Here is a 22,240-nt window from a genome sequence, read left to right as displayed (position 1 = left end):
CTGTTGACCGTTTTAGGTATTAAACATATACCTACATGTCACTTTTTATCTTGATATATATTACCAGGAAACCAGCAGAAATTAACCCAAGATTAGGGACAGCGACCAAGGGGAAATATCAACCCAAGATTAGGGACAGCGACCCAGGGGAAATATCAAACCAAGATTTAATTTTTGGGATGGTTTGGGGAAATAGACATAAAACACCTCATATTCATGAAAGTCCTATCTGATTTGTTTTAGAAATAAAATCCACTGTCTTCAGGGTCTTTAAGGTCATACCATAAAACAAAGTATGTAAGTATGACATCTATGTCATACCTCAGACGTTGGTGTGATTGTATGACTTTGGAGGCATGACACGTCGGATGAGGATGCAGACTTGTCTCACCGACCAGTAAAGTTATGTGGTAGACCACACAGATTTAACACAAGGCCTGCATCATCATTGTGACGAGAGCGTCACATCACTACATATCTCGCTTAATTACCCTGACAAACAATTCATGTCACCTTTACTCAAACAGTTTACCCTGTTAAACACTGATAAAGCAACTAGCCCGTCACATTAGATACTATAGTCATACATTCAAACACAACTCTGATAAAATAGAAACATTTCAAGTTTGATATAATTATGTCAGCGAAACAACAGGTCTTTATATATGTTTTTGCGATATAATGTACAGTTAAGGTGATGGTCAAATCATGATGTGTGTATGATTCATTGAAAATAAAATTCAATCAAAACGGGTATAATCAATATTCATCCATGTGACACCATACAAAATGAACTCCAATTTTAGTATTTCAAACAGTATGCAGATCTGTAGAATCTAAACCCTTACTTGATTATAATCATTTAATTCTAAAAGTAATATCTGTATAATATAATCTTTTCTATTTCATATATCTTAGGATTTCACAGAATATTTGACAAAGATATTTGTCAGGTTTGATTAGATGTCAAACTGCTTTTGATGCTAGGAATCCCAAGAGTCTTAAAATCGACTTTCTTTTCATGGTGTCATCAAAAATCAAAATGATACACTATCAGAAATTATACACTTTTTGACACCACAAGATCAATTAAACCATACCTAAATTGTATTTTATTCAGTTTTTATCCCAGGTAAGTGTTCTTAGTTAATGCTTCACACTCCTCACACCTGTAGTGCCCTTTTAAAACACTTTAAAATAATTTTGTGTCACAGAAAAAAGATTAATAAGAGTAAAAGGCATACTAAAGAACATTTGATAGCGATATCTTTCCTAAGGCACTCGGTTTTCATCAAAGTGTACTAAACTGAAAAAGTTCAGTAGAACATCATGAGATGAGATAAGATATGAACTTTTTGACTGAAACTTTAGATGTATTTTCTCATTAGATTTCAATGTCCTGAACTTGTGAACTTAAGACTTCGGAACATTTACAAATATCATCTTATTGTTCGTTGATAGCAATGAAATACTAGTACAATACAAACTGTTTTTCCAAAAGTGATATTTATCAAAATAAGTGAACCAAGAAATTCACTGTAATTTTCTGGTTTCAGGTTTACTTGCTTAAAGCATGTCTGTTGTGGGTTCTGCAGTTGTACCTGATATTGTGATTTGGACTGGTCCATCCATTGATATAGGGAGATACCATCTTAGCCTGGGGTGTTTATAGGGTTGCATTCCCATGTAAATATGTGATACAGTGTCTGCAAATCAAGGTCATTCACATTTTGATGAGTTAGGGGTCACTGAGGTCATACGTGGTCTGATGAGTTAGAGGGCTGAAAAAGGTCACATTTCATTGGTGGTCTGTGAGTCTGGGGCTAAGGTTCAAGTGAAGGGTCGTTTGGGGTCAGAAGTAGTCTGGTCACTGAAAACCGGTCTGGTCACTGAAAATCACTCATGTGGAACTACCTGGAAAAATAATTGTTGCTACAGTAGCAAATTGGTTTTTGTATCATATGTCATCTTATAGCTCTTTGTTTAACCTCCCTTACCAATCATAAATGTTTATATATCTTTGAGAATTTTATTTTATATTTAGGTATAAAGTTATTATGCACTGTAAATAGATATCTTCATAATAGTATCATTGCAGTTTATACAGATCCCCAATTAAAAACTCACGTACTCATTATCTTTACAAGCTTGTGTTAATGGGAAAGACATAGATTTTCCTTTTCATATCAAATCCACTTATACATTGAACTAGAGCATATCTTGGTATAAGACCATAATGTTCGTCCCCTTAATTAGGTTTGTTCATACAAATGAATATGAAAATTTTTGAGATTTGGAATTTAGAGGAATTTGAAATTTGACTAGATAGGTTACTTTTGGTAGTGACCAAATTTGGTCAGATTTGAATTGAAGTAACCTAACACATAGTCGTAATGACAGCTAAGATTTTGTTTAAAGTAACCTAGCTAACACATAGCCGTAATGACAGCTAGAATGATGTGTTTTGAAGTGTTGGGCTATGATCTCGGTCGAAGACCCAAAAGGCTTTCTGCTTTGTCCATCTAGGGGGTCAGTTCAGGTCAGCACCTGACCAGACCAACTCTGTGGGGATGAGGCTAATGAGGGGGAACACCAAGTAAGGAAGGGGAGATAAGGGTCTGTCATCTCCACAGGAGGAGGTAAGGGGAGGTAATCATTAGGCTCATATTCTCCTCACATCTGTGAACACTACATGTGTTTAGCCAGCAATAACAGAAGCTGTTATAACTGTTGGTGTTTTAGAATGGTCCACACACAGGCCTGGTCAACTTCATTGGATCTCTGGTAATTTACAGTTACTGACTTCTGATAAGGTACATGCATGGATTTACTAACCCAGGAAATGTATTAACCATGAAGGAAGATACATGTATATGAATTATGCATGGATTACAGTAGAAGTTAGAATTGGCCTGGTCATTTTCATTAGATCTCTGGTAACTTATGCATACAGTTACTGACTTCTGATAAGGTACATACATGGATTTGCTAACCAAAGAAATGTATTAACCAAAAAAAAAAAAAATGAAATATGCATAAAACTTAAAGTAGAACACAGAATTATGTCCTGAAGCTTTGAGGATTTGGAAAAGTAGAAAGATTTCACAGAAAATGTCCATGTTTCAATCTAACCATTCTTTGAAGTTTGAGATAGTAAATAAGTTGGGTCAGGACCAGTACACAAATGTTACTTTCAGGTTGACCTGGATTTATCAGACTGCCCAGCCACTGTACCCACACACAAGCTGACATAACCCTAACATTTCTACATTGTAACACTGTATACATTTTATGAGAGAATACTAGAGATCAGATAAACAGGTTTCTGTGGTGGGAAGACCGATATTTACAGCGGTTCACTGGCAGTTAGGGTGATGGCTGTAACAGTGAAGAGAATACAGCTTAATCTCCAACAATTACCAGTAACTCCATACTCGAGGAAAAGTTGGCATCTACCTATCTATGTTATTCTGAGTTGGAGCTCCATGTATTGTCAGTAATTATTGGTGAAAATATCATACAATGTATTAAAGCTGCTAGCTGACATTTTATGGGTTTGTCACATTTATTACATATATATCTGTTGATGTTATTGAGTATGTGGCAACTGTTCCTCATTGGATTCAAACTCGAAACCTGGAGGTGGAGGGCTTGTGGTAATATGTTGAGACATCATCTTTGATTAACTAATCTGACCACCCAGGCCTAAGATGCAGGACATCGTTTCTGGGAAGTGTTCACGTATTGCCAGTATATTGAATTCTGTTGGAGATGTCACTGTCCAATAATAACTTCCTTATGAAATTATCTTCTTGATGTGTTAATGAGAGTCAGAGATATGTCATGGAACACTTTTAGGTTTAGAAGTTCGTGAAATCTTTGAAACATTAATTAACACAAATAATTTGTCTATCAAGCCATAGTTCCAAATGCTATTTTTATTTGGGAAGGAAAAAGTGTCCGTTTTGTCTCAAAATTTTAATTTTATTGATTTGTTTTCCAACATGGATTAAACTTAATAAGTTCCAGACGTCTTGACCTTTTTGTGAGAAGTTTTCCTCAGTAGGCTAGGTTGGATATATATACTGATTCAGTATTTCCCAGAATAAATCACCCTATTTAAATCCTTATAGTACACACCGCTTATATTACAATAATAAACATGCATCGAATAATGTCTGATTTTCAAAGATACTGAATGAAATTGCCACAAACTGAATCTCTCGAAGAAATCAGCCAAAAATAAAAATGAAGAAATGACCTGATAAAGAAACTAAAATTGAAAAATTTATTTTGATGTTTTCGTGATCATAATACAGAGTGTTTTACGGAAGGGAGTTTTCTTTAAGATTACTAATTTACTCTACTGAATACTGTTTTATGGTAAACTGATTTTATGGTCACAGCTATTTCAATCTACAATATTTGTATCCCATGTAATGTTGTAAACAACTTAATGAGTTGTTGTTACCACGGTGACGTGATGACGTCCATTGTATGTACGTGTTGTAATGTAATAGATAAAGTTTTCATTAAAACCATGTGATTTCACTACTTATACTGCTTCTCAATAAACTCTAGTAAATAAAAAATGATTTACTCTCCAATTTATAGATAAGTCCATACACTCCACTGGTAGAAGGTACTCTGTTATGAGAGTAAGTGAGAGAATTATGTCCGACACCTTAACCACTCAGCCAACCGTGCTCCTGCCATTTTCCATTTTATATATGTGCAACTAAACTAGTCTTATAAGGACCATCCAAGGTAAAAGATAAAATGATCTCTTATTTTAATGCTTCAGACAAGTCAGCTTGTGAAAATTGTAAATGTGAGCTCAAATTAAGTGTCATATTAAGCAGAAGGTCGTTAAACAGAGGTTTTCGAAATAGCAGGGTTTACTGAACTGGTGTGTATATAAACCAGAACCAGCAGATTGAATGAACTATTAGATGAACTCAACATCATCACCTTAATCAGGTTTACTCAGGTGTACTCAGGTTTGTAATTCGGTGACAATCACATGGCACGGTCTGACATGTCTATGACTGTCAGGTGACCACAACATCTTCAGAAAAAAAATGTTATTTTTGGGAGACCAATATTTTCTGTGAAAAGACCTAGCCAGACTACATATAGACAGTGGTATAGTGTTTCCTGTGTAAATGCCTAGCCAGACTATGTATAGACAGTAGTGTGGGGTGTTTACTGGTCAGCTGGTATGGTCACTATGTCACTGGTGACATCTCTTGACCTTAGGTCACCATCCCATTACTATAATAGGTTTATTTACTGGTGCACAGTGGGGTCACTTATGTCCAGACACTGTATTTTAAATATATTTTCTCTTTGTAATTGAAAAGTTAAGGCAGCTGGCATTCTCCTACTACCGTTTTTCACCGCATTAAGAAAAACTGACCCCCAACAAAGAGCAAAAAGATTATTCATATACTAATAAACTATATTTGATATATCTCATCTAGGGGCCGCGGTGGCGAAGTGGTTAAGATGTCTCAATATTTTCCATAAGCCCTCCACCTCTTGGTCATAAGTTCGAATCCCAAGTGGGGCAGTTGGCATTTACAGACCACTGGTCGATGGTTTTTCTCCGGGTACTCCGTCTTTCCTCCACCAATAAACCTGGCACATCCTTACATGACACTGGCTGTTAATAGAACGTTAAACTAATAAAACCCAAACCCATGGTCTATATAGGTCCCAGAGCTATGACTCAGAACTACGATATTTATAAGCCAAATTGATGTATTTTGTGTGGTATTGTCATGTTTTATTTCCTCTACATTTTGTCCAGGCCTCGTGTTATACATTTGTTACTACGGTCTGTAATTATATGTCCAGAAATGGCATACTTATTTATTGTCGTCCTGCTGTGTCCGGTCATCCATGACCTTCAAGTCAATTTTAAGTCTGTTAGCAATAACAGTATACTTGATCCATCGTTCAAATACCGGTGATTTGTAAAATGGTCGAGACATCCCCGGAAGAAATATCTGATCTACTTGATACACCTGAGAAAGGCTAGACACACCTGAAAATAGTTTTCAATCACCTGATATGATAAGCCTTATAAGATCATTAGGGTCAGAAAGACCGGTCATTTTGGCCAGCTAATACCCACAGCATGTCAAAGCTAGGGGTTACAAAACCTCCAAAGGCTAGGATTATTTTACATGTAATACTCTTAATTTGCTACCTTTGTATTGTTAATAAATCTTAATGCACCTGATTATATACACAAAACATGGGTCTCAGGGATTTGACACAAATCACTTTTATTCACACAAAACATATGGATCACAGGGGTTGGACACAAATCTAGTTTTAATCAGATTGATGTAATTTAAAAATGGTAAATACACACAATTTTCTATATTTTGTATCATATTTTATGCTGTTATGTCAAGAATGTGAAAACGCTGGTCTCAATATGAAACCATAAATTATACCCCATACATTACACTGCAAAAATATTATATTTCAAAATTGGCACATATCGGGAAATCAAATAACTTGAATATCTCTCAACATTCCCACCTATGAACTAACATGTTTTAGCTGCATAAGCACATTTGCATTTACAATTACAATTCTTATTAATTTACATATTTAATTATTTTGTGCATTGAGAATCAACCGTGACTCATCTAACTAATTAAACAAAAATGCATGAAATGGTCCATCTATTAATTTAGCTGTTATTTTATAATGGTCACCCAATAGAAACTATGACCGGGGGCCCAGTTTCATGAACAATCCTTAAATTTAAGGAATCCCTTAACTTCATATTCTCCATAAGAAAGTATTACAGATTTTAAGGAAGATTCTTTAACTTAAGATTATTTCCTTAACTTTTGTAATGCTTTTATATGGGGAAACTTAAGTTAAGGAATTCCTTAGTTAAAAGTTAAATTTAAGGAATGTTCATGAAACTGAGCTTGGGAATCCCACCTGGGTGATGTTTTGTGGTACAAATTTGTTCAATAAAACTTTGAACTTTTTCAGATTTATTACAATCATATATGATACATTGTGTGCTAATGAAAATTAGATTTCGACTCGATAAACATTTAATTTTAGGTATTGATTTTAACTGTTTGTGTTGCAGATGCAGCAGTTATTTTACCAGAATTACAAAGAAGAGATCGGATCATTTCAGACCACCTTAAAGGATAAAGCAGTACGTGTAGCGTTGACACTTCATTCTGTCAAGGATCCGAAACATCAATACAGAATCGCAAATTATCTCCGGTCGCTTCATATTGAGGATCTCCACCAAAAAGAGCTGAGTCTACAAAGGGAGATAACTTTTGTCGACAGAATGACAGGGCTACAAAAAAGCAACACTTTAGTCAACAAACAGGGTTTAGCACCGTCCGTGTTGAAATATTCACCAAAATCTGCCGATGAAATTCTTTCCTGGGAATTTATTTCGAAGTCTGTGGTTTCTCATCGAGACTCAAATCCTAGACATGGTTTAACCCTTCCAATTAAATCAACAATGGAGGACGTCATTATACAAATGATGCAAATGGTTAATAAAAACGCCTGCCGCAAAGGGCGAACAATAGATTTTAAAAGTCTCTGGTATGGATACCATCGTGTAAGTCCATTATACGGAGCAGATTACGTACTAGATTTATTGTTAACTTACCGAAAACACAAAGGGAGGAAAATGACAGTGCCTGTTCGCAGACATGCTTATATACAACAGGTATTCGGTAGCATAGAATCGATAGAGGACCCATTCACAGTACGAAAACATTCATATGAATTGGATTTTGAATCACCTTTTCTGTACAAAGGTCTAGGTGCTGGAAGTGCCTATGAAATGTTACCTTCAAAAAATAAATTGACGGAGACAATACATTTTATACTGCCTTTATCCGGTCGTCTTCCGATATTCATGAGATTTTTAGACAATTATGAGAAAACTTGTCTGTTGAACAAAGAGAATTGCCAATTACATGTTGTTCTGTTTAACAAAGACATGGAGAATAGTGATGTGGATGATCTTGTTAATCTTGTGGGCAAGTACCAGAAACAATATGGAGGATCTAGCGTGGAGCTCACCTTTGCAGACGGTCCCTTCGCTCGCGCCAAAGCATTAGACATGGGGGCAGCCCAATGTGGGAGTGATTCTTTACTATTCTTCGTTGATGTGGATATTAAGTTTAGCCATGAGGCGTTGTTGAGAATTCGTCTTAACACAAAGAAAGGTGTGCAGGTGTATTATCCCATAGTGTTCAGTCAGTTTGACCCCGTCCTTATATGCAATCAAACCCATCCGTCTTGTGAAGTGAATTGGCGAGACTTCTCGTCCGAGATGGGGTACTGGCGTAGCTTTGGCTATGGCATTGTGAGTTTGTACGGTAGTGATCTGTCCACAGTGGGAGGGTTCAACACCTCCATCCAGGGTTGGGGAAAGGAGGATGTTGATCTATACTCCAAATTCTGTGACAGTAATATCACCGTTTTTCGGACGATAGACCCACATTTAGTTCACGCTTTCCATCCCATTATATGTGACACAAAATTAGAGGAAGCCCAGTATCAGATGTGTCTAGGCTCTAGAGCTTCTAGCTTTGCTTCTGTCAACAAACTTGCAAATATTGTATACAATCAACCAAGAATTCTCAATAGAAATCAACCCACCAATGGACGCAGTTGATGTTTGCTAAGCTTAGTTATCGCCGTCATCTTCTCATCGCCGATTTTCAATTACACATCCGCAAATTCATCACTGCCATTTTGTTATGTAACTGTCATGTCTACAAATTCATGCCATTATCATTCTATTGATGTGTTTTTATAATTGTTTTTACAAACATGTTTTTGCTTTATATATTACTATAAGAGATTGCCAATAATGAACCTCAAATTTTGTTTTAATTGTTTAGTTACGTGAAGCTATTTGTTTACGTGTATGGTATGAATGTTTAGTGCATGTATATTGATAAGAAATGGAAAAAATTAAGAGACATTTTTAAAATACATAGACACAAATTTTATACATCTTATAGTATGACACAAAATCAAATAATTTATATATTAGATACGTGAACAAAAACCATATGTATTGAAAGTATCATTTGAGAGAATATCTGAATGAAAAGCGTGGAAAATGGTAGTGGATTTTAAATTGGTTTCTGTTTACTAAAACATTACACTCCTGTGACATATTAATATAGTTTTTATTAGAAGAATATTGAAACCATCATCCATTCAAACAATTTCATGTGTCTAGGTTTCAAATACAAAATGTTGACAGAGATACTATTTACCTCCCCTGTGTGAACCAGTTATCTCCCTTTTGTGATGACTTATCTCCCTTTGTTCACATCACTATTGGCAATAGATTTTCAATGACACAAAACTCTTGTTAAAACATTTGTTTGAAATGAAAGGGAACAATTATATGTCTGGTGCCAAATATTGTCATGATTTAGATATCTACAAAACTTTGATCATGCATTAGTCAAATGATTATGTTTTTTCTTCCAATTTTTGTGAGCTTTTGCAATCAAGTACTGTTTTTTTCCCTTTTTAAATATTTTGCACATACAATTTCTTAGTGATGAAGGGGATATATCAGCTTGCCCATGCAAATTTCTTTCTAAACTAACATAATTTAAATTTGATGAATGAAGGTGTTTTTAACCTGTTTCACTTGAGATTTACAATTGTTTTATCCGAGGGAATCAGAGATATAAACCATACTAGTAGAAATTTTAGACTAAAAGTGAATTTGTACATGTGTACCAGTAGTAATTTTAAACAATTTTCAGTTCGATATAATACTTTTTAAATGATAATGCACACATACATCAGAATTTTTTCCTGGTTATAATTCATGACCTGAATATTTAAAATGTCTGTGTGCTACTGTTTATATAGCACAAGCTCATTATCAAATATAACACAAAAACATGTTCTGTTCTGATATCAGGTTGATATGTCCAAAGAAATTGAGACATTTGATGGTCACAATGTCCGTCCCATCCCGTCCCTTCCATACGATTCGGAGGCTATATAATTTTAAACCATTCTAGTTCTGCTGAATTGTGATGATGTATGTGTCTCTAAATGGACACTTTTATGATATGCATCTTTGTTATACATCTATAATGCTGTCTGCCTTTCACAGACGTTGTCAGTATATATCTCGGCTGTCGGAAACTTCCTGATGTCGGAAGGAAATGGGACAGACAGAGTCTTGTACTGGCACCACAGGTCACTTAGGGCTGGTACCATCTCGTCAACCGCTAGGTCCTCATTGACGTGGCACATCATGTAATTGTCACTTACAGGTCTCTTAAATTTAATACCAGGTAAGGTAGCAATTTTGACATGCTGTATTCAACATAATAAGCCCCCATGTCCCTATATATAAGCGAACCTCCCCCTTTTAAGGCCTCAAGTGCAATTTGTAGGGCATAAATAAAGACAAGACTATCAAAACTGTATAGGTTTGCAATAATTTCGTCTTGTTAAGCACCTTTTTATTTTCCTATTTTTTTTAAACACCCTGGGCACTGATTGGGTCAAATATGGTATTTCATTTTAACCACCACTACCACTATCATTCAAAGTTTTCTCTTAACAAAGCTCTCTTGCCAAAATGAAGAATCAATGACAATGATAATGTATACATTTGTACTAACATAACAGTAAATGTCTTAAGATAAAGATTTCAGTGATATCTGCGTTCTAACAATAAGATCAATTTGACATTAATGCCTTAGATCTATAGTACTAGTATTGATAGATTTACACCTGCCAGCAGATTTCAATCAACTGCCACCACAGGTAATAATAAATAATTGATGACTATGAAAACTGACAGATCAAGATCAATGAGTAGCTATTGCATGTTCAAATCCAAGAATAAATCGTGGCATATTGAAACAAGATGTACGATTTGCTTTCGACATATATATAAAAAATATGAAAATTGCTAGGTTACTAAATATAAACAGTCAATACTTCTTTATCTAGTCCAGTGAAGTCGAGAAGCATGCATACACTCGGGGTTATATAAGTAAAGGTATAATTGCCCGAAGGGAACAAAAACAGCGATGTGCTATTTATAAAATTGTTCCCTTTTTGAAGTCTTAATTAAAAGTAATGAATGCCAGATGATTGGTGTAAATGATTGTGCAAACTTTCCATGCCTCATGATTTTCTTACAATAGCCCCTTAATTAAATGTGTCTTTGTTCTTGATTGCAAGCACACATGTCATCAGATGTGGTAAAGTTTTAATTATTAAGGTTTTATCAACTTAACCAAAAGCATTTATCATGATTCTTGCTTAATTGACCAAAACTTGTGAGGATATATCATTCCGAATTTCACACATTTACTTCACCAAACTGAACCAAAGAAATTTTTTTGTCATTCGGAATATTTTTCCTTCAGAAAATTCCCTGCAAAAGTTTTGATAAAATAAATTTTAAGGTCTGAAATTTTTGTTTAAAGAAGTTTTTGCTTAAAAACCTCAGTATACAGCTTTCAGTATTCATTTTATTTCGGAAAGTTTGTAATCGTTTTTGGTAGAGTTTTTAAAAACACATTCATTCACGGTAAATTGTATAATGAATGTCCATTAGAGTGTTCTCACAAAAAAACCAAACAAACTTTAGCCAGAGTATACTGTATACATAAATACTGTATTATACACAAATAATCCCAGGACAAACCTGACTCATCTTTGGTAGGATGAGAGGGCATCCACCGACCTTTGACCTCTGACTGCTGAGGCTGGTGGTTTCAGGGTTCATTTAGTACAATCAGCACTGGGTGGTACATACTAGTTGTTGTACTAGTGGGGCACACTGGTGCTACCATTACTATGATGGTACTGTGACCATCTGGTAGACTTTATCCTGTAATGATTCAACAACAACCTAAATATTTTTTTTATTTATAAATTAAAAAAAAATAATATGATTATGGTTTTGTGATAAGAAAATACAAAAATGTATCTTTATTGGAGATTATTCATATATTTTTATTTCCTTAATGACTGCAGTCATGGAAAACTTTATCTCTCTAACAACATTCATAATTGGTGATTATTCATATAATTTTGTTTAAAGAGTTATCAGACTATTATGACTGCAGTTATGGAAAACTTTTCATCTTCTCTCTGACAACTTAATAATGATAACAATGACAAAATAACAAAAGTTTTTTTGTTTTTGTTTTTCATAAACAGTTTAATACTACCTTTTGGATATTGTGGGCAATTATTTGTATAATCGAGACCAGCATCAGATGCAGAAGCCAAGGTGGTAGACTTATAGCTAGTAATTGACATAGCTACATTGTATCTGTATCTCTCCGTCATCAATTAATTTGTAGTGATTTTCTCAAAAATCATTTGGCCTTTTGCTTTAAAAATTGCATATACCATGGTTGACTAATAATGTGAAAAAGGTTTTTGTATAAATGTGAAATAGAATTTTTTCTGAGAAATCCAAAATAGCTGCTGTGACCCCTGGTATTGGGGCCAGCAGGGAACATTCTGACAGACTTGAATTTTCTGGTTACAATGTATAAGATTTTTTTTAAGACTGTGATCATGAATAGAAATTTACCTACAAGTTGCCAAAGGTTTTTTTTCTACAAAACTGAGAGTATTTTAGTGCTATGATGTGATATGAAGCCTCTTATTGGTGCCAAGGTACAAAAAGTTAGACAAACCTGTAACAGAGATTGTTACAAAGGTGACAAAGGTCACAGGTCACAAAGGTCACAGCCTTCAAACTAAGCTGATTATATAGGCATTTATAGTTCTGTCAAATTTTGTGACTTTTTCATTTTAAAAGACAAAAGAAGAGGATTTGTCGTCTGGGGCCTTATAAACTGTACAACAGATTATACACAACAACATGCACACATGCAGATACATTAAAGTGAATAGTCGGGAAAAGAAAACCAGTCTAAATGCGTTCAATGGCCTTCCAAAAGTTGAAAGCGAGGCTGTGTGGAAATGTAACTACGGACATAGTGAGCCGGGAGGACGTTTTAGAATTCCCATACTTTAAATTAATTTCTTTGTATGCAGACAGATTTTGACGAGAGATTTTTATTTTTCCATTTCATAAGAAATTATACTGGATACAATCACACCATTTTTACCGACTTTTGCCATCCTTGCCCGACTGTTCACTTTAAAAATTTGGGCATTTGATATTTCTATATCTTTACATGTGCAAGTGAATTAATGATAAGTTAGATGATATGGTCCATTTTTTAGCATAATTTATGTGATTGGAAAAAAAGAGTCTTTTGTAGCTATTTATGTGTGTATATATGAAGCAATATGTGACAGAACTGTTAATATTTTTATGTATAGTTGTATGTTGTGCGAGATTCAAATGTTACATTTTCTAATATTAAACATTGTTCCATATGTAGCAGACGACACCAGTGCACAAAGTTGTATTTCTTCTGCATCCCTTTTTGACATGTTATTCAATGCTATGTGCTTTTAATCAAGATGTTACTGTTTTGAAGTGTGCAAGTTGAAGGTGCAAATAAATATGTAGCATTTTGTGCCAAATAGTTCCAGATTCTGGATTGAAACTCAGTAAAGGCTAAACAGGCCGATTTAATTTTAATATTTAATTTTGAATTTCTTGCGCATTTTTTGAGATTAAAAAAAGTGGTGAAAAATGAATCCTGAAAATTTCCATTTATGTTAGAATTTGCATAATATTGAATAAATTAAAAAAACTGGATTTAATTTTTGGACATTCTCTGTGATCGATGGTTGTAGTATGTATTTGTGTGATAACTATAAATTGTGCCTTTTTCGTTGTGAAAAGTTTCATGAGCATTGCTGAGATTTGCATCACACTGCCTTCCATTAGGGACCGTCACTGCCACTCTCGTACATTGTAAATATTATCATACCACTATTTAATTCCACTCGATGCTGGCCGTACACGTGGTTTGTAAGGACGATAAACAGCTGTTGTTTTGTATATATACGTGTTTTTATTGTTCTATTTTTGGTGTCTATTTTTGTATTGCACATGTGTAAATAAATACGATCACTGTTTAGATTGTACCTTCAGGAATTACCTCCCCTTGAATATGGGAATTAGAAATCATGATAAATAGAAAAATAATATACAATTATGTGTCTCTGTAAAGCATACATCTAGAATTGTCTCCCTGGAATATGTTATTTTCTTGATGTTTCTTGACACATAGCTGGGGACATAACTATTTTATTATACCAATTTTTTTTAATAAATCCTTATATTTGTCAAATTCAACGTCAACAAGAGTAAAAATTTAAAAAATAACTCATAAAGATACAATTTATAGATTTCTTTGTTGCCTGTAGTATTTTTGTCATACAAAAGTAAAATCATTACAATTTTTGCCTAAGTTGCGATGCCCACTTTTCATCACATGCAGAGCTTCCAAGGGATATTTCCCCTACCTTTGAATTCCGGTGAAATATCTAACCATTCAATGTCATATGATCAAGTTTTATCAAATCAGATCATTCAACATAAGATTAAAGTAAAATGATTAATTATGTCGACATTTTCATCTTAAGAAGGCAGTTGGATTTCCTATGCAAATTCTCAATACGGTAGCTAAAGGAAATGGATTTTGTGAATTAATAAGAGTTATGAAAAAAAACTGGTGTGTCGATAATACACTTAATTACCAGCGAGAGAAGAAGCTTTGTCCATGTGAAAAATACCTTGTTACAATTTGATGTTTTTCTATGTGAGAAATGTGCCTTTAAGTGTAAATAGTGTGCCTTTATGTGTAAATCAAAAAATAAAAAGAAATCCTAAATTTTTAGAACAGTATAACTTGTCTAAACTGGCCCTTGTGTAATCTGGATCCCAATCTATTACAGTATAATTGTATGGCTTTTTTATTCTTGATTTATAGCAATTAAAAACTGTATAATCTAGAAACCTAGCTATATCAGCCAAATATGCTGGTCCCTGTGACATACAGTTTAGAAAATTACATGGTAAGTTTTCATGTAATTCATTGAACATAATTGAAATATTGTGCTCCATATCCCCTACCCCACCCACTCACCCTCACCCACATCCACCCTTACTCCTGTTTTCCCCATATCCTTCATCCTTTGTCTTTTCTCTCATTTCTTAGTTGATCATTCTTTCCCACACTCTATTACACTTATCACCCATCCATCGTCACCAACACCATATAATTCTACTTCTCCTTTTCTTCCTTTCTTCCTTATCATTATTCATCCTCTCCTTCCTTCCTCACCTAAGATGCTATACTATAACATCAATGACATTTCCTTTTAGACCGTTTAAAATTCTGTTATTCCTTTCACCTCTAACATAACATGCCACAATAGCTGTATAGGTTTGTCGTCTGCCCGACAACTGTTGTAAGGTATGTTACCTGCCAAACCAAACCATCGCGTCGCTAGATATCCAGGCTATATCAACATGCACAGTAAGCACACTATAGGCTAAAATGTCTCCTGTGGACTGCTCTAAGATCTAAATTTATTGTTTGTAAAATATTTATTAACACAAATTGTTACACAAGTCTAATAAATTAGTACAAAAAAACATGTTATTTTCAAAGATTCATATCTATCTATTGGTATTTATGTAAACTATACTTTTTAAAAATAATTCATTGACAAATATTACATCATCAAAGCTGTTCATTGAAAACAGAACTGTACAGAACCTAAAAAATGTATCTGAACCTATATGACCTTAAATCTCAACCTATATGAACTTGAACCTTAACCTATATGAACTTGAACCTTAACATTTATGACCTTGAACCTTAACCTATATGAACTTGAACCTTAACCTATATGACCTTGAACCTTAACCTATAGGACGTTGAACGTTAACCTACATAACCTTAAACCTTAACCGATATGAACTTGAACTTTACCCTATAGGACCTTGAACCTTAACCTATATGAACTTGAACCTTAACCTATATGACCTTGAACCTTAACCTGCATGACCCTAAACCTTAACCGATATAAACTTGAACTTTACCCTACAGGACCTTGAACCTTAACCTATATGACCTTGAACCTGCACCTATATGAACGTTAACCAATGCACTATGAATCTATATCATAATAATGAACACTGTAATTTGCTTACTCTCTCCAGAAGCAAATTAAGTGCTTCTTAATTGGCTATAAATTCCTCTCCTACATTTAGCTATCTACAGGGTAAGGTGACTAAACCCTTCTATACATGGGGCCTTGATAGTGGTTAAGGATATCCTAACACCAGCACACCAACATGGGGTTGCCAGTTGAAGCCCACTGGATTGATATTGTTGCCTGGTGTTGACCTTGTTGCTATGAGTCGGCATTTTTATCTGAAACTCCAGCTTTCGTTCATTATTAGCTGTTCATTGAACTCTTAAAAAAAAACAAAAAAAAAACCCTTCATCAACTTCCAGAGGTTGGATACAAAGTTGTCTCCCTTAGTAGCTGTCCCAGACGGTTGTAATTATACACAAGGAATTGTTAGCAGGTGTGAATTACTAGGTGCACATTACTTTTAAAACTGATGATTTTGATTTTATCTACAGTAAAGACTAAATGAGAAACATATTCATGAAATTACTTACTTACATATGGTTTTAAGCATAGTCATGAATGCTAGAAATCAAACCCTTGTATCTGATTCAAGACGATACTGCATTGCTAAATAGACTGGTTAACGCAGTAGAAATTCAGGTCTGTAATTGAGGCAGTTAACAATTTATAAACCTATCTTAAGAATGTCTAGACAACTAGGCTCATGTCGAAGTTTTATTAACTTCATTTGAAAACGTGGAATTTAGACAACTTGAAAAGCAACAATAGTTTTGGTATAAAATTTTACCGTCGTTTAGTACAAATTCAAGATGGTAGATAAATTAGTTAATTTATATGTAAATATAAAAATCATTTGCATATGTAATGTCGAAATAGTTAATGTTCATAAATGTTTTTAAATTATAGTTCCTAAAATTGCCTGGGAAGACATAATACAGATGTTAATTTGGGGTTTCTTTGTTTAATGAAATTTGTGTCCACTGTAAATGTGAGCTATGGACGCCTTGCTCATGAAATTGACACCTGTTGAAATACCGTATTTGTCGTAATTAGCACCCTTCTCCCTTTATAAGCGCCCCTCCCCTTTTTTGGAGAAGAGTTGAAGTTGTATAAACACCCCCATCCCATGGATTTAACAATGTTTTACAATATGTGATGCCTCTAACATCAGCATTGTATCCCATATTACATGAACTTGAGTCCTTTACATGTAAATCGCAACTTAATAATGTATCTAAAAGGATAAAAGGCATGGATACATGTTTACAGCGCCAGATAATGTGTCATGATTACAAAAAGAGTTAATTATTATAAGAGTTAAACATTTTAAGTCCTTCACTAATAAGCCCCCCCCTCCCTCCCCCTCCCTCCCCCCTTTTGTTTCAATTTTTTAAGGGCTCTGGGTGCTTATTACAGCAAATATGATAATTAAGTTATGTAGCTCCTTAACTAGGTACACCTGTATTTGGTAATACACCTGTCTGTGTAACTTATAAGATGTATATCATTCCATAGTGTATCCATGACTGTTAAATCAGGATATTATTTTCATTGTATTCAATATGTATACATGCATCAGCAGTTTTAATAAAATTGTCATGGATAGTTAAAATCCTGTTTTTGGTATACAATTCATACAGTGTGGGAACAATATACAGGAAAGGCCTATCCTTCAATCCTTATATCATTATTTAGGAATGGATGGCACTTAAACTTTGACCATAAATGTAAACAAATTTTATTTCTCCAAAAATATTATTTGTTCATTGTAGATCGACAGATAAACGATGGTCTCTTAACATCAGACTTTTCATATAGTTTTATTCATACTGCATGACAAACAGATTTTATCTTATTCTTACAACAGTGGCAGATAAATATTGGTTTCTTAAGATGTATATATCGTCTAAAGAAAAAATACCTGAACGCCCCCGACCACTTGGATCATCTAAATCAATCACTACTACCATTTAGATTTACCATTACCTGCTGATATCAGGGATATAGACTTATAGCCTTGAAAGTGATACACTGTTGATAATAGAGAGCCCCAGGTGAACTGGGTTGGGTATTTATTATAAGCATATTGTTAGTTACTGGTTTATCACCTTCATGACTCCACCTATTACCGTAATTGACCCAATAAGTGCCCAGGGCAAATAAGGGGACGCTTAATAGAAACAAACTGGGATTATAGCCTTTCATAAAATTATTCTACAAAGTAAGTCATATATAAATTTGCAAAAGAAATAAGTTAGGAAACCAACACAGTTTCCATATTTTAAGTCTGCATTTAATTTGAATAAGTGAATTTGAAGCCTAAAAAAGGGTAAGGGGGCCGGGGTTGATAGGGATAGGGGAAGCTAATTGGGTCAATGAATATGGTATAAGGGTTTTATAACGAGTTTTTTTATCCATGTATGACCCTCTTGGTGTAACAGTTATAGGTCTATATATGTGGTACATGTGAGGTTGTAAACATAGGTTGATGGTTTTCCTCCAGGAACTCCTGATTTTCTCCACTATGTTAGGACATAATCAAATCACATCAAATTCAATTAGATTTTTGCTTTAAATAGCCAGTAATTACCAGTAATGAATAACTTCTAACAATTATTTTTATAAGATTTCATAAAAAAAGCAGCCATTCAAAGCTAAGCATGAGTGAAGTCCTATGTGTTGATTATGAATGGAATATCTGCAGTGAAACAGGATTGTGCAAACAATGGTGGTACTCAGAGCGTTACAGTGAAAGGATTTGTACTGTGAAAGGATGGTATCAACAGGAAACGGCTCATCTAAACTAGGATTCCACTTCAGGCCTAAACTAATACTGACCTGTGGTCAGTTCAACGTCCAAATATTTTGACATGTCAACCTGGTACACCTAAACTCGGGTATAGCCATGTAATATGACCTTTAGCCTTCAGTGTTTGGGATGGTAGATTGGGAGGAGGCTATGTGTTGCACTATCTCAAATATTTATTGACAGGGAAACATCATGATGTTGTGACGTCATATAAAATAAACAGTCACTGTTACATACTTTTCAACATTTGCTATAAAAATCTAGTCATTGGAGCATTGTGCATGGGTTCATCTTGGTAGTAATCTACAGTGTTATTACACATGTGTCATACAATCTTTTTATGACATTACCATGTGATATAACTGAATGAGCTAGATGTAATAATTAAACTGGTATATAAATAAGGACACCTTTTCCTTTGAACATCGGGGGGGGGGGGAAAGTTGAATCTCTAAAATCTAAATATATATACTAGAAAGTTGTGTTGTAAAGTTACCATTGATAAAAACCTCAGTGTCAATAAAGTCTCATTTTATTAAGGAATTTTGGTTATCATCTTCAGTATTTCACTGTATTAAAAACTAATTTCCTTTTTACTTTGTTTTAATAAAAGGTATTCTAAAACTGTTTCAACTGAAGAAATGTCCCTTTAAGGAATTGCATGTGGTAATAAATTCAGTTCTCAGATGACCTCTGACCCCATTATCACACCTTCAGATGTTGACCTCTAGCCCCAGTACATGTTCACCTTTGTATCTAAAATTGATATATGTACACATGCTTTCAGTATGTAAAACCGTTTCAAATTTAGGTATGTCCCTTTAAAGATAAATTCAGTTCCAAGATAACCCCTGACCCCCATACCACATTTTCAGATGTTGACCTCTAACCCCAGTACATGTTCACCTTTGACCCATTACTATATATAACATTGATATATGTACAAATGCCAGACCTTACCATTGCTTACCCATTCTCGTCTTTACTTACTTTTGTACCAGGTGTATTCACACTTTAACACCTGAGCTGAATCTTACCAGTTTTATGTTTACAAGTAAGGATCTAGAACAGGTGTGCCTTAATTGTGCTGTACTCTTCAGCCTTGTGTAACAACCTTTTGTAAAGCTCTCTGTGAGTTGTATACTAATGTTACATTTATATCAAAGGGATTATCTCAACAGGTGCTTAATGGGATTAATGTGGTCTTAATGGGCTTACCATTCATTTATATACCAATAAGCTCTACACAATAACAAGAGGGGGAAATCCAAAATGTTTTGACATTCATAGTTTAAGAGAATCAGCATTATTTAAGGCACATTTCTCAACACATTGAAATCTTGATTGTATTTTCTAAAAAAAAATCTCTCCCTGCTTTGAGAGTTTTAGGTGGTGCTATCTGTCAGTTTTTTTCTCCAGGAATTCATCCATCGCCAAACTATGTGAAGTTATATCTGGTCCAGTTATTCAAATGGTAATACCAGTAGGATTATTTTGGCTGAACAGCAATTTTCTTATCATGATAAAAATATTTCTTGTCAAAGTAACTTAGTAATTCTTTGCCTATTTTAAAGAAGACATCACCACAAGTACTGCAGCAAAAGAGTTGCAAATTTCCACAAATAAAAAAGAAAAGACTATTTGTAATTTGAATAATATTTGAAAATTTTATTCTATGTCACATTTTCTATGTCCAAGAGTGAAGTATGTACATGCATCTAGTTTCCATGTGTGTTGTTTTTAGATAGGTTGGTACATATACTGATTCAATGAGTCCAAAAATACCAAAATGTTTGTTAACTTGTAAATGTTGGTAATTAAACCTTATCTTGTTACCACATGATTTAGGATACTGTATTCGACCCAATAAGTGCCCATGTCCCTATAAGCGCCCCTTCCCCTTTTTTGAGGCCTCAATTTCAATTGCCCATGCATAAATAAGGACCAAAATTACATAAAACGGTATAGATTTGCAATAATTTCGACTTATTCGCACCTTTTCATTTTTATCAATTTCTTAAGCGCCCTGGGCACTTATTGGGTTGAATACGGTAACTGTATTTTGAAGTATGAATGTCTTTAATGTCTTATATGAACAATAATGTACGTTTCACGATTTTTTGAAATTTGTGTGTAAGTTAATGGAATGCCAGCTTGACTAGTGTGATCAGTATAGAAAAGCATGGCCAATTGCAATGCATCATCATTTGTCACGAGCATGATAGCTTTACAAGTCCAATAAAATTTATTTATTTAACACCTGATTTCTCTTTTTTTGTGAAACCACACACATTACACTAACTGATGTTTCTAATAAGTTCTAAATTGTTACATCCTAGATACTCCAGGGGTTACTATCATTGACGTCCTATTCACCCCTGGACTATCTCGTAGTAAACTGCAGGTAGTTCAGAAGAAATAGCTGACCATGCAATCACAGGCCTGCAGAGACTTCATTTGAAGATTCCAGAGAGTGTGACGCCCAACTTTAAAGCAACACAGTCAACCACAGTGTAAATAATTCCTTTGATGTACATTGAAAAATCAAATTACCAGTGTTTCTTGAAATGCCTTCAGTTTTACTATGAGCTAAATGTAGTCCAGGGGTGGATAAAACGTCAGTGATAGTGACCCCTAGATTATTGAGGATGATATTGTCAGTCCTTTAGGACTTTCTCGGTGACAATAAAAAAATTCAATGGTCAAAATCCAAGATCTCACATTGTGCATTAAATAGGCTTTTAGAAGAACTTATAAATATTTTTTTTCAAAAGTTCATGCCGAGAAATAGCAATAACAAACTTCCAATTGTCAAAATCCAAGATGGTTATCTGATCACCATATTGTTGTTCAATTGGTATCAAACTGCAATTTGCATAGTAAGGAACCAAGAGAAAAAGCATTTGCCCTTGCATTTATAATAGTGTTTTACAAACTAGAAAGTGAGTTATCTCCCTTGCAACATGTTTTTTGGAAAATTCCATACTGTTATCACTGTAATTCAAATTGATGCATGCAATAAGATATTTCCCTAAATCACATGACTGAGTTATCTCCCTTATTTTCAAGGCCCTGACCATAACAAGAGTAGCTTCACAAAACACAAGTACAATATTCTATGACAGTCTAAAATATTTTATTGCATAAATTATTACGTGTCAACAACAATAGTAGTTATTCAATTATGCGTAAAAATGATTTATATTTAACAAATATCAATTCAGATTTAGGCACAGGTTACTACATATCACCAAATACTCAAATTGTGTGGTAACAATGAAAAACACAATAAAATGAACATTTAAATTA

General features: G+C 34.3%; 1 protein-coding gene across 1 annotated transcript in view; it reads left to right on the top strand.

Annotated features, from left to right (window-relative positions):
* Positions 1–21,188, top strand: part of LOC138333854 (chondroitin sulfate synthase 1-like) — a 40,635-nt gene extending 19,447 nt beyond the window's left edge. The window contains exon 2 of the mRNA XM_069282486.1: positions 7,127–21,188. Coding sequence (XP_069138587.1) covers positions 7,127–8,689 — 1,563 coding nt within the window. The 3' untranslated portion in view covers positions 8,690–21,188. The remainder of the gene's footprint in view (positions 1–7,126) is intronic.
* The last annotated feature ends 1,052 nt before the right edge of the window (positions 21,189–22,240 follow it).

The sequence above is a fragment of the Argopecten irradians genome, chromosome 10 (assembly GCF_041381155.1).
Source record: "Argopecten irradians isolate NY chromosome 10, Ai_NY, whole genome shotgun sequence".
Taxonomy (NCBI): Eukaryota; Metazoa; Mollusca; class Bivalvia; order Pectinida; family Pectinidae; genus Argopecten; species Argopecten irradians.
Note: the sequence above shows the minus strand (reverse complement) of the source record. Positions and strands in the feature narration are given on the sequence as shown.